General features: G+C 39.2%; 1 protein-coding gene across 11 annotated transcripts in view; it reads left to right on the top strand.

Annotated features, from left to right (window-relative positions):
- The window catches only part of ryr3 (ryanodine receptor 3), a 370,356-nt gene that overhangs the window by 100,676 nt on the left and 257,202 nt on the right, over positions 1–12,478 (top strand). For all 11 annotated transcript variants that reach the window (XM_043697973.2, XM_043697975.2, XM_043697971.2 and 8 more), the window contains 4 exons: positions 3,685–3,806; positions 5,787–5,961; positions 9,811–9,946; positions 11,458–11,553. In XM_043697973.2, the coding sequence (XP_043553908.2) occupies positions 3,685–3,806; positions 5,787–5,961; positions 9,811–9,946; positions 11,458–11,553 (529 nt within the window). The remainder of the gene's footprint in view (positions 1–3,684; positions 3,807–5,786; positions 5,962–9,810; positions 9,947–11,457; positions 11,554–12,478) is intronic.

Below are 12,478 nucleotides of genomic sequence, written 5' to 3'. Positions count from 1 at the left end.
TTTCAAGAACTCTGCTTTAACATTTAAAACTCTGTACTATAAAGCAACTTCTTGTGCGGTACATTTGGAATTCTGAATCGAATTGTGCTGTATGCTGAGCCCAGGGTAAATAGACCGTAGGAATAGTCATGTTCTTGGTTGTTAGAAAGTCTGCATTTGACAGTTATTTATAATCATGATGAGGAGAAACTGTTTCCACTCCTGTAATAGAGAATGAGAAGGTACTGATTTAAAGTATTTAGTAAAAGAACCATAAGCATTATGAGGTAAAACATTTTCAACCAGGAAACGGTAATGTTCTGGAAGGCACTTCCTGAGAGTATGATGACAGAAAGCTCAATTGGAGCATTCAAAAGGGAATTTCATCTGTAAAGGAAGAATGTGCAGGGTTAGGAGACAAAGTGGGAGAATGGCACCAGATGCATTACTCAGAGTCAGTGCGGAAACAGTGGGCCGAATGGCCTCTTTCTGCTCCATAATAATTCTGTGATTCTGCAAAAGCAGACCAGTTGCCTATTAAGAAGAACAGAAATTGGCACCTTTTCTTCAGCTGTGTACCAGATGTTATTTTTAGTGCTTTTTTTTCTATCTGCTTACTTTTCAAAACTTTAGTGCCAATAATTTTAGCTGAAAGATTTTTAGCTGCCGTTATCAAAGTATGGAAAATGTGGCTTGCTGTTTTTTGTGTTTTTATCAAGGAGGGAAGAATGTTGAAAGAAGGAGCTGAAGTCAGGTCAGATTGAATCAGAGATAGATTGCTTGAAGCTCCCAAAGCCATGACTGCAGCCAGCGGCACACCTTTTTTGGAATGGTGTTCAATTTTTAAGCATGAATTTGTGTTTACATAGCAGCCCAACATGTCTCAGTGCACACTGCATTCAGCCAATTACATTTGAAGTCTTGCATTGACTAGTCTGCATTGATGAATGTGTTGACCCATTGCAAAGTGCAAACGAATGAGTATTGGGTAATGCCTTTGGTTGGGAGTTGAACATTAAGCCAGACACACAATATACTTCCCAGAATTGTTTGAATGTTGACTCTAGGCCTATGGTTTATAGACATACCCAAAAATGTAACCTTCTCAGAATACTGCTGCCAATTAACAGTCTAGTTTATGAGATAAAGTCCTGGAGCATATCAGTAACAGAGATGTATTCTGTCTTAGACGTCAGTTGGACTTCAGATTTCAATAGAGATTTGCACTGGTTGTCAATTTATCATAAGTTTGAACTTTTTATACACATCATTCAGTCCAAGTACTCAACAGAACCTATCAACAACATTAGTAATATACATTTCATAAACCTATCTGGGAAGAGACTAATTCTTTTTTTATCAGGGTAAACAATCTCGCCATTTGCCATGGGTACATAATAGAAGGAAGAGAGGGTTGCAGCTTGCTTCACCAAGGTCCATACCATCATTGATAAGACATAAATGGCCAAAGATGAAAGATATAGGAACAGAAGGGCTGATGAAGAGCTTTTGCCCGAAATGTCGATTCTCCTGGTTGTCGGATGCTGCCTGGCCTGCTGTGCTTTTCCAGCACCACACTCTTGACTCTAATCCATACCTTTGAGCCAGGAGATCTGGGTTCAAGTCCCACTTATTAGGGTGGCACAGTGGTTAGCACTGCTGCCTCACAGCGCCAGAGACCCGGGTTCAATTCCTGCCTCAGGCAACTGTCTGTGTGAGTTTGCACATTCTCCCCGTGTCTGCGTGGGTTTCCTCCCACGGTCCAAAAATGTGCAGATTAGGTGAATTGGCCATGCTAAATTGCCCTTAGTGTTAGGTGAAGGGGTTAATGTAGGGGAATGGGTCTGGATGGGTTGCTCTTCGGAGGGTCGGTGTGGACTTGTTGGGCTGAAGGGCCTGTTTCCACACTGTAAGTAATCTAATCTAATCTGCAGTCCTCACTTTTGCCATAGGAACAGAAGTAGGCCATTCAGCCCACCAAACCTTCTCAGTCATTCAAGGAAATCATGGCTGATCTGACCATCCTTGCCTCCATTTTCCTGCATTTTTCCCATGACACTTGATTCCCTTCTGAATAAAAATCTGTCTGTTCTGGCCTTGAACATATTTAATGACCCAGCCTCAACTGCCTTCAGTAGTAAAGATTCCACAGATTACAGCCGTCCGAGAAAATAAATTCCTTCTCATCTCTGTCTTGGGAATGTGACCCCGTTATGCTGAAATTATGCTCTCTGGTCCTAAATTCTCCCACACGGGGAAACATCTCTGCATCTATCCTGTCAATTCCCCGAAGGAATCTTGTATGTTTCAACAAGGTCACATCTCATTCTTCAAACTCTAGCGAGTACAAGCCCCAATCCACTCACCTTTTCGCATAAGACAGTCCTTCCATACCTGATATCAGCCTAGTGAAACTTTCTTGGACTACCTCCAATGACAATATAGCTTTCTTTAGATAATTGGCCCACAATTGGGGCGGCACGGTGGCACAGTGGTTAGCACTGCTGCCTCACAGCGCCAGAGACCCGGGTTCAATTCTCGCCTCAGGTGACTAACTGTGTGGAGTTTGCACGTTCTCCCTGTGTCTGCGTGGGTTTCCTCCGGGTGCTCCGGTTTCCTCCCACAGTCCAAAGATGTGCAGGTAAGGTGAATTGGCCATGCTAAATTGCCCGTAGTGTTAGGTAAGGGGTAAATGTAGGGGTATGGGTGGGTTACGCTTCGGTGGGTCGGTGTGGACTTGTTGGGCCGAAGGGCCTGTTTCCACACTGTAATGTAATCTTACCTAAAACTGTTCACAGTATTGCAGCTGTGGTCTGACCATTGCCTTGTATAGTTATAGCAAAATCTCACTACATTTACGTTTTGTTTCCTTTGAAACAATGGCTGATAGTCCATTTGGTTTCTCTAATATCAACTGAACTTGGATGCTAGCTTGTGATTCATGCACATGGAGTCCCAAATCCCTCTGTATTGTAACTTTCTGCAGTCGTTCTGTTCAGCACCTTTATTCTTTCTGCCAAAGTGCATAACATCACAATTTCCCACATTATATTCTATCTGTCAAGTTTTTGCCCAATCCTTTAACCTGTCTGTATCCTTCTGCGGACTTTTAGTGTTATTCTCGCTTCTTGCCTTTCCATCTAGTTTTATGATAGGACACTCTATGTATTCGCATGATCTTTGTGAGAAACAAAGGATTTCACTCTATTAACACAAAGGTTGTCCATCACATAAAAAACTTGGGAATATATGGCAAAGAAGGAAGTGTTAAGGATGATTGTTAGGAGGTAACCTTTGGGATAATGTGAGATCTACGCAAGAACAGAGAAATGTAATGCATTTTCGAATGTATCCCTGTCACAGTCACCATTGAAAAGAGTGGAAATGAAAATTGGTTTGTTTGTGCTGTGGAAGGGTTGATTGAAATATCAATTTCATATTGTCTCCCTCTGGTTTCGCAAGTGAGAATGGGCTGACTGAGGTCCCAGAGAGCTGTCGACACCAATAGAATTATTCCCATGCATGGATCAGCATGTTGAGGGGAAAAAAATGTTCCTTACCTGAAAAAGACCATAATATCTCCAAAAACAAAATGAAAGCAAATTCATGTTTAAAGTGATTTTAGTTTTGAATGTTTTTATATTTGTGAATGTGAAAAACTGTTGGAAAAATATCTGTACTGAGAGCACAGTTTCATACTTCCAGGCCATATTACATCAAGAAGGACACATGGACGATGGTATCATTTTGCAACGTTGTCAAAGTGAAGAATCTCGGGCAGCTCGAATTATACGCCAAACAACCAACTTATTTAATCAGTTTATCAGGTATTTAACTGACTGAAGATGATTCTTGAGTATTTGTATTGATGATATTGTTGAAAGGCAGAAATGCATCATTGAGAATAGAGCATGGTTCAAGATATGTTTTCATTTTATCATGAGGGAACTGTTCCCAAATAATACTGCTAGATACAAATTCAATTTTTGATCCAGTGCAGTTGATGAGTTTTAACTGTAAAAAAAGTAAGGAAAAATGTAACGTCAGTTTCAAAGCTTTCAGCTCTGGCAATTGCCTGAGGTTTTGTAAAATAATGTAAAGTTTGATGGTGAGCTACTGGTTTGCCACAAGCTGATAGTATCCCCATCCTCCACTCGCAAGCTGGGCCACACAGCTTTGCCACTCAGCCAAATTTTCGCCAAACCCTCCAGCCTCTCTTGTTTGCTCAGTCAGATGCCACTTAACAAACAACCCAGGTCTTTTTCAATACATAATTTCAGTTGCATCACATGTAGACATTTGTTAGAAATTCTGTGTCTTATAATCTTAGACTCCACAACCACCTGCTGAAGGAGCAGCGCTCCGAAAGCTAGTGCTTCCAAATAAACCCGTTGGACTATAACCTGGTGTTGTGTGATTTCTAACTTAGTACACCCTAGTCCATCACCAGCTTCTCCAAACCTTGGTAGAAACTTACTGTAAACACTGTATCTGTTACTTAAATCATTGTTCCCTGCTCCTATTATTACTGTGTGTCAGAAGAAGATTCTAACTATAATCTTAAGTGAATGCTAGATATACATGTTTGGCAATAAGGACAGATTTTTCCTCCCCTTGGCTTTTTCTTGAAAGCAGATTTGGACCTCACTGCAAGTTGTTTTACTACAGAAGCAATATTACATTTTTCTATCAATGTTGCTGAATTAACAAATCATTATTGATTTGCTTTGTTAATGAATTTGTCTCTATTTTTCTTCACTGCTGTTTAGTGGCATAATTCTTAGATAAGGGGTTGGCTTAAATGCATTTACTCACGATGGCTTTCCAACACTTCCCTTGACCTCTTGATGTTCTCTGTGCTCTAATCAATGTTCTAGTGTCAGTCAGGTTGAGTGAGTGTTTATTCCACCGATCTTTCTCTACAACACCTCCCATTTTTTTCATCTGTACACCAAGTCCCAGAATGAACCCTTCAGTGTGTGCAGCCAGATATTAGCTCATTTCCCCAAGTCGAAGAAATGCTCCTAGAATCGGGTGTAGAACAGCCTCTGCCACCAAACTCACTCCAATAAATGTGTTCCATGCCTTGAAATGGAAGATATCTGGCAGCCTCCTTTTGGGCTGCGTTTTCCATGTTTTCATCATTTCTAAATCTAATTTTCAAAGAAAATGCCTGGCTTGTGACAATCTTATGTCGATGCATGTCATGCACTCAGTATGTCTCACTGAATCCTGTTTAGTTATCATCTCAATAATTCCTGTTTCAAAACACATTGGGTTTATACACCTCCAAATCTCTGAACTTACCCTATGCTCCTTTTCAAATTTCCTTCAATGATGGAACTTTTGCCGCAATCTTTTTCTTCTGACTCTGGCATTCTGTGATCCCCTTTCCTTTCAATCTCAGTGGCACAGCCTTCACCTACCTCTATGCAACTTTCCAAATTACCCTTTTTCAACAATTCTGCCAATCATATTCTTACTCAACCTTTTAAAAGCAATTTAAAAACTGTAAATTCCACCCAAATTTCCCCTTACAGCTGTCCTATTTTTGTTCTTCTCTTGCAAAATATTTTATGGTGTTTAACCATGTTAAAAATGCTACCTAAATGTTATTGAGAAAAGCAAGTTGTTTAAAAACCAAAAGAATTACAGATGCTGGAAGGGTTACCGGACCCGAAACATTAACTCCCCAAGGATGCTGCCAGGCCTCCTGAGCTTTTCTAGCAATTTCTGTTTTTTATTCTGATGATTATCTGTATAATGCTTAAGTTTCTTTAGAAATACTCATAGACACATTTCCACAGGGGTCTTGATTGTCTTGGTAAAAGTTCAGCAGTCAAACTGCCCATTCAAGAAGTTAAGGAAGCTTTGATGGACCTGATCACTTACTTCCATCCTCCAGAGGAAGATTTGAAGCATGAAGATAAGCAATACAAGCTACGCTCTCTTAGGAATAGGCAGAACTTATTTAAAGAAGAGGTAAGAAGTGTTACCACAGTGTATTTGTTATTGAGTAGACTTTTCTCTCTCTACATTTTTAGACATCGTGTTTATCAATCTAAAATATTTATTTTCGCAAATATTGGCTTTTTAAATGTCATAAGAGCATGAGAATTAGTTGCAGGAGTAGACCATTCAGCCCCTCAAGCTTGTTCTGCCATTCAATAAAATCATGACTAATCTGATTGTGACTTCCCTGTCTGCCTCCCCATTACTGTTCACTCCCTTTCTGATCAAAATACTGTCTGGCATCACCTGGAAAAAGGCTACTAGACTAGATGGGATTGAGGTTCATAAGGAGGAGGTGCTAGCAATTCTGGGAAGTGTAAAAATAGATAAGTCCATAGGCTGGATGGGATTTATCCTAGGATTCTTTGGGAAGCCAGGGGGGAGATTGCCGAGCCTTTGGCTTTGATCTTTATGTCATCATTGTCTACAGGAATAGTGCCAGAAGACTGGAGGGTAGCACATGTTGTTCCCTTGTTCAAGAAGGGGAGTAGAGACAACCCTGGGAATTATAGACCTGTAAGCCTTATTTTGGTTGTGGGTAAAGTGTTAGAAAGGGTTGTAAGAGATAGGATTTATAATCATCTTGAAAGGAATAATTTGATTAGGGATAGTCAACACAGTTTTGTGAAGGATAGGTCGTGCTTCACAAACCTTATTGAGTTCTTTGAGAAGGTGAACAGACAGGTGGATGAAGGTAAAGTGGTTGATGTGATGTATATGGATTTCAGTAAGGCATTTGATAAGGTTCCCCATGGTAGGCTATTGCACAAAATACAGAGGCATGGGACTGAGGGTGACTTAGCGGTTTGGGTCAGAAATTGGCTAGTTGAAAGAAGACAGAGGGTGTGGTTAATGGGAAGTATTCATGCTGGAGTTCAGTTACTAGTGGTATACTGCAAGGATCTATTTTGGATCCACTGTTGTTTGTCATTTGTATAAATGATCTGAATGAGGGCATAAAAGGATGGGTTAGTAAATTTGCGGATGACACTAAGGTCGGTAGAGTTGTGGATAGAGATGAAGGATGTTGTAGGTTACAGATGGACATAGGTAAGCAGGAGAGCTGGGCTGAGATGTGGCAAATGGAGTTTAGTATGAAAAAGTATGAGGTGATTCACTTTGCAAGGAGCAACAGGAATGCGGAGTACTGAGCTAATGGTAAGATTCTTGGTAGTGTAGAAGAGCAGAGAGATCTTGGTGTCCAGGTACATAGATCCTTGAAAGTTGCTACCTGGTTGTTGGGGTTGTTAAGAAGGCATATGGTGTGTTAGCTTTTATTGGTAGAGGGATTGCGTTTCGGAACTATGATCATGTTGCAGTTGTAATAAGTTCTGGTACACACTTGGAGTATTGCATACAGTTCTGGTCACTGCATTATAGGAAGCATGTGGAAGCTTTGGAAAGGTTTCTAAGGAGATTTAATAGGATGTTGCCTGGTATGGAGAGAAGGTCTTATGAGGAAAGGCTGAGAGATTTGAGGCTGTTTTCGTTAGAGAGAAGAAGGTTAAGAGGTGACTTAATTGAGATAATCAGAGGGTTAGATATTTTAGACAATGAGAACCTTTTTCCTCAAATGGTGATGACTAGCACAAGAGGACATAACTTTAAATTGAACGGTGATAGATATAGGATAAATGTCAGAGATAATTTCTTTACTCAGAGAGTGTTAGGGGCGTGGAACACACTGCTTGCAGCAGTAGTAGACTCACCAACTTTAAGGGCATTTAAATGGTCATTGGATAGGCATATAGATGAGAATGGAACAATGTAGGTTAGATGGGCTTCAGATTGATTCTACAGGTCAGCATAACATCAAGGGCTGAAGGGCTGTAATGCGCTGTAATGTTCAATGTTAACCTTGAATATATTCAATGACCCAGCCTCCACTGCTGTCCGGGGAAAAGAATTCTCAACTTTTCTTGCAGAGAGCAAAATATTCTCCTCCTCTTGTCCATTTAAGTTTACCTTGCAAATTAGTTTGGTGCTCTTTGACACCTTGAGTTTGAACATTACAATGGAAATTTTCATTCTGGTGCTAATTTGACTCCATTGGTTGAAGCTTTCAGTGCTGTTTTCTTTGAAGGTGTCACTTTGAAGAGTTTGACACTTTGTCAGAAAGTCACTTTGACACATGCCAACACAAATTATTTAAGTTGTTTAAATTGAAATGTGCTATAATCAACAAAGGTCATTCTTTCCTTAAGTCACTTTTACTTTTTCTCCCCTTTCACACATATTGATCTCCCAGTACAATGGATTATTATTGCTGCTGCCTGAGCATTTGCTAGGAGATATGCAAGACTTCCCCAAAGTGTCTTTCCTCCAATATCCCCTCACTATCTCTGTTAAGATCCTTAGTGTACTCACTTATCACTTTCCTTGATGACTTGTCTGAGTGGGAGATCATCATGGATGTGATGCACTCTGAATCATACAACACATTTATACTGTTGCGAATTGAACCATCATGCTTTCCTGTTGAGAAGGGAAAATCTGAAAATCATACCACTGACTTGACACAAAAACATTTTGACACTTTTGGAATGAGAAAAATCTTTTCAGTTACATTTCCTCCTTTCAAGGGATCATATTTTATCGTGAATTAAACTTGCTGATGGGTTGAAATCTCTCTGCGTTAGTTATAAGGCTCTTAACGCAAATTTAGCTTCTGTACCATATCTCCCCACACATAGCTTTAATAGCTCTTAGCAGGACAATCTCGCAGCACAAACAACTCTCAATGTGGTTTTAATTGACAATCTCATTCAGAGTGCAGAAAATGAAGGGTGGTGTGTGAAGGTTAATGCAGTGGATTGACATTTAAATGGACATTGCCAGGAAGACTAGAAGTGTTTTCTTCTGCAACTTGCCGTGCAGAGTCTGACACAAGAATGTTTGATAGTAATGTTTATTAACAAGTTTTATCAAGCATATTGTTTGGTAAAAGATGCAAGTTCCTTTCAAACTCAGGCATAAGACAACAGCACAAAGGGCGAAGATATGGTTTCTTACATTTGACTTGCAGGAAATAAGAGATCAAGAATGTTTCTTATGTTAAATCCTTGTTTTAAAATATAAATTTGCATAACAGTTGGATTTTATTTTTGATTGCAATTTGATGTAGTTTTTGATCAACCGGATTCACAGAAATCATAAACAATAGAGCATAGTCAACAGGGCAAACCCTTTTTCTGGAGCAACCCCCTGTTGGAATGCAATTCATGTGGGATCTTTGTTCTCTAAGTCATACACAGTCTCTGAAATATCTGGCAAGGTTTCTAACTTAGAACCTTGAGCAGAAGATATGTAATCCTCTATCCATTTCAGGATCAGATTGCTACAGTTGTTGTATCCTTAACACATTTGGAAACATAATCCCACTCCAAATAACCAAAAGTATATTCCGAAATATCGAGGTTACCAATAACTGGAGAACTTCACTGATAAATTACTCACTTGTCAATCATCTGTGTACAATGATCCTTTAATTGCTTTAGCCTTTTAGTGATACATCTATGCTATGTGAGCATTGCTGGCAAGGCCCATCCCTAATAGTCCTATGGAAAATAATAGTGAGCAGCTTTTTTTTAAACCATTGCAATCTATCTGGTATAGGCACACCATAGTGCCAACTTTAAATGTGAATTACTTTTCTTGTCCATAACATAATTACAGAAGACAAAATAGTCAGGGTAGTTGTGGTTGAATGTTGTTCCAACAATGGAAAAGCAGTGTAGAAAGGAAGGATACTGCACACTTACACTGCACACTCATTTGTCTTATTTCTTGGACTTATCTTCAATCTCTCAATGTTGTCAGGCAATGCTGAGATTGGTCCTGAATTGCATTGACCGGATGAATGTCTACCACAGTGCGGCACATTTTGCAGAATTTGCTGGTGAAGAAGCTGGAGCAGCGTGGAAAGATATTTTGAATTTGCTTTATGAGCTGCTAGGTAAAGTCCTACAATTGCTCTTTAAAATACAGGCAGCAGAAGAATGAAGAATTCTTAAGTGCTGACAAATGTATCTTTGAATTGCACAGTTTTAATTGTTCTCAGAATTAAAAAGAACATGCAGTGAACAGTATTCTTGGCTAATTTGCAAGTCCCTGCAGAATTATTAGCTTTTAATTGTTGTGCATTATTTTGCAGGAATGGGGAATTTGGCAAAACGTAACATAGGATAGAATGTCAAGGTGGATTTAATTTTTTGTTGTCTTATCTTGATCAGAAAAATCAAATCACCGAATTAACAGGCATGAGGTGCTTAACTCAATTGAGCTTGATGGCGAGAGTGTGGAGCAGAATAACAACAACAGTGCAAGTTCAATTCCATAATAGTTATGGAAGCGTGCCCTTTCACATTGTCCCATGATTAATGTGAAGTCTTACTCCTCAATCTATATCCACATCCAATTGATTCTCTCTCTAATGGACACAGCTGCCAATGGTCCTTTGTGGACCACAGCAAATAATCTATCTAAACTTTTAAGAGAAATTAAAGTATCAAGAGACTAACAAAATAAAAATGGGAAGCAATTACTTGAAAACAAAATGGTATAATGATTGGAATCTTAAATTAATTAACTCAAGGAGTCAATTTATATTGGTGAATAGATTTTTCTTTCACATATTTATATCAAATATCCAAGTATAGTTAAAACCAAAGAGTGCAATACATTATGAGAAGAAATTAATAAACTTTCAGAATTCTAACATACTTGATGAATTTTGAAAATGACAAGTGTGAGGCGATGTATTTTCGCAGGAATAATGAGGGCATATGCCTCTGGGGGAAAAAGAAGAGGTCAATTTAAGCAGGGGATCTCAGGCTGCAGATTCACAAAATAATTAGAAGACTAAAAGAAAGGAATTATTTTAAAAACAAACAAAGGTCAGAGTTTAATTTCTCGAGGATTCAAATGAAAAGCCCAGAAATTCTGTTAAACCTGCATAGAATCTTGGTCAGGCCATACTTAAATGCAGTACAGTTGTGGCCTTCATATTATAACTCTGATGTAGAAGCATTGTAGATGGTACAGGAAGATCTCTAAACTGAGCATCTATTAGGAATGACAGAGCAGGATAAGGTTGTTTTCTTCAGAAACAATAGGTCATAAATGAGATAGACACCCATATATCCAGAAGATAATTTTTCTTCACCCAGAGTTGTATGAGTGTGGACCTCTCTATCACAAAACTGAAGTTGCAGTGAATAGCATTGTTTATCTACCTCCCCTTAAATATATCAATCAATGGAGAAAGCAATAAAGGGAAGTTGCTGGTAGGCTTAATGAAGTAGGCTGAGGCTCAATGAGGCATAAATACGAGAAAACCTTTTGGGGTAAATAGCCTGTTACTGTGCTACATGTTATGTATGGTTTTGTGCATTTTGTTATTACATTTTGAGACAAACTGTGCTTCACATGAGTTCACATCTGTTATATGCTGCCTGTTTTCTCTAGCTGCACTAATACGTGGAAACCGTAGCAACTGTGCCAAGTTTTCGAAAAACTTAGACTGGTTGGTCAATAAATTAGACAGATTGGAATCTTCTTCAGGTAATGGAGTGTTTTATTTGTGCATGAAAAAGGGATGCTCTTATATTCTAATAGTGAACGTTCTGGGGACATTCGGTTCAAATCCCATCTGGGCAGATGATGGAATATGAATTCAATAAAAAAATCTGTAATTAAGAGTCTAATAATGACCATGAATCCATTGTTGATTGTAGGAAAAATCAATCTGGTTCACTTTAGGGAAGGAAACTGCTATCTTTGCCTGGCCTGGCCTACATATGACTCCAGACCCACAGCAATGTGATTGGCTCTTAACTCTTGGCAATTAGGAATGGACAATAACTGCTGACCTAGCCAGAGCCACCCACATCCCATGAGTAAATCTTTTTAAAAATTAAAACCGGTATTTAATAAGAAAATGAGTGTCTAATAACATTTGTGCTGAAATACTAACTCAGACAAAATGGTCAGCCCTTCATTTTACTACTATCCATGTGCATATCCAAGAGTCACTTAAACATCCCTAATGTATCTGGCTCTACTATCACTGCTGGCAGTGTATTCCATGCACCCACTGCTTTCTGTGTAAAGAATCTACCTCTGACATCTCCCCTAAACCTTCCTCCAATTACCTTAAAATTATTCCTTCTCATGATAGCCATTTCCGCCCAGGGAAGAAAATACTGTCTGACTATCCACTCTATCTATTCCTGTCATCATCTTATACATCTCTATGAAGTCACTGCTCATCCTTCTTTGCTCTAATGAGAAAAGCCCGAGCTACCTCAACCTTTCTTCATGAGACGTACTTCATTACCACTCCAGTCCATGCAGCATCCTGTTAAATCTCGATTGCACCCTCTCTAAAGCTTCCACATCTTTCCTATAATGAGGCGACCAGAACTGAACACAATATTCCAAGTGTGGTATAACTAGGGCTATATAGAGGTACAGCATAATCTCATGG

This window comes from Chiloscyllium plagiosum, unplaced genomic scaffold (assembly GCF_037043375.1).
Source record: "Chiloscyllium plagiosum isolate Xiang-an unplaced genomic scaffold, Cpla_swu_hap1 HiC_scaffold_8, whole genome shotgun sequence".
NCBI classification, from domain to species: domain Eukaryota; kingdom Metazoa; phylum Chordata; class Chondrichthyes; order Orectolobiformes; family Hemiscylliidae; genus Chiloscyllium; species Chiloscyllium plagiosum.
The sequence above is the reverse complement of the archived record's forward strand: the minus strand, read 5'-3'. Positions and strand labels throughout refer to the sequence as shown.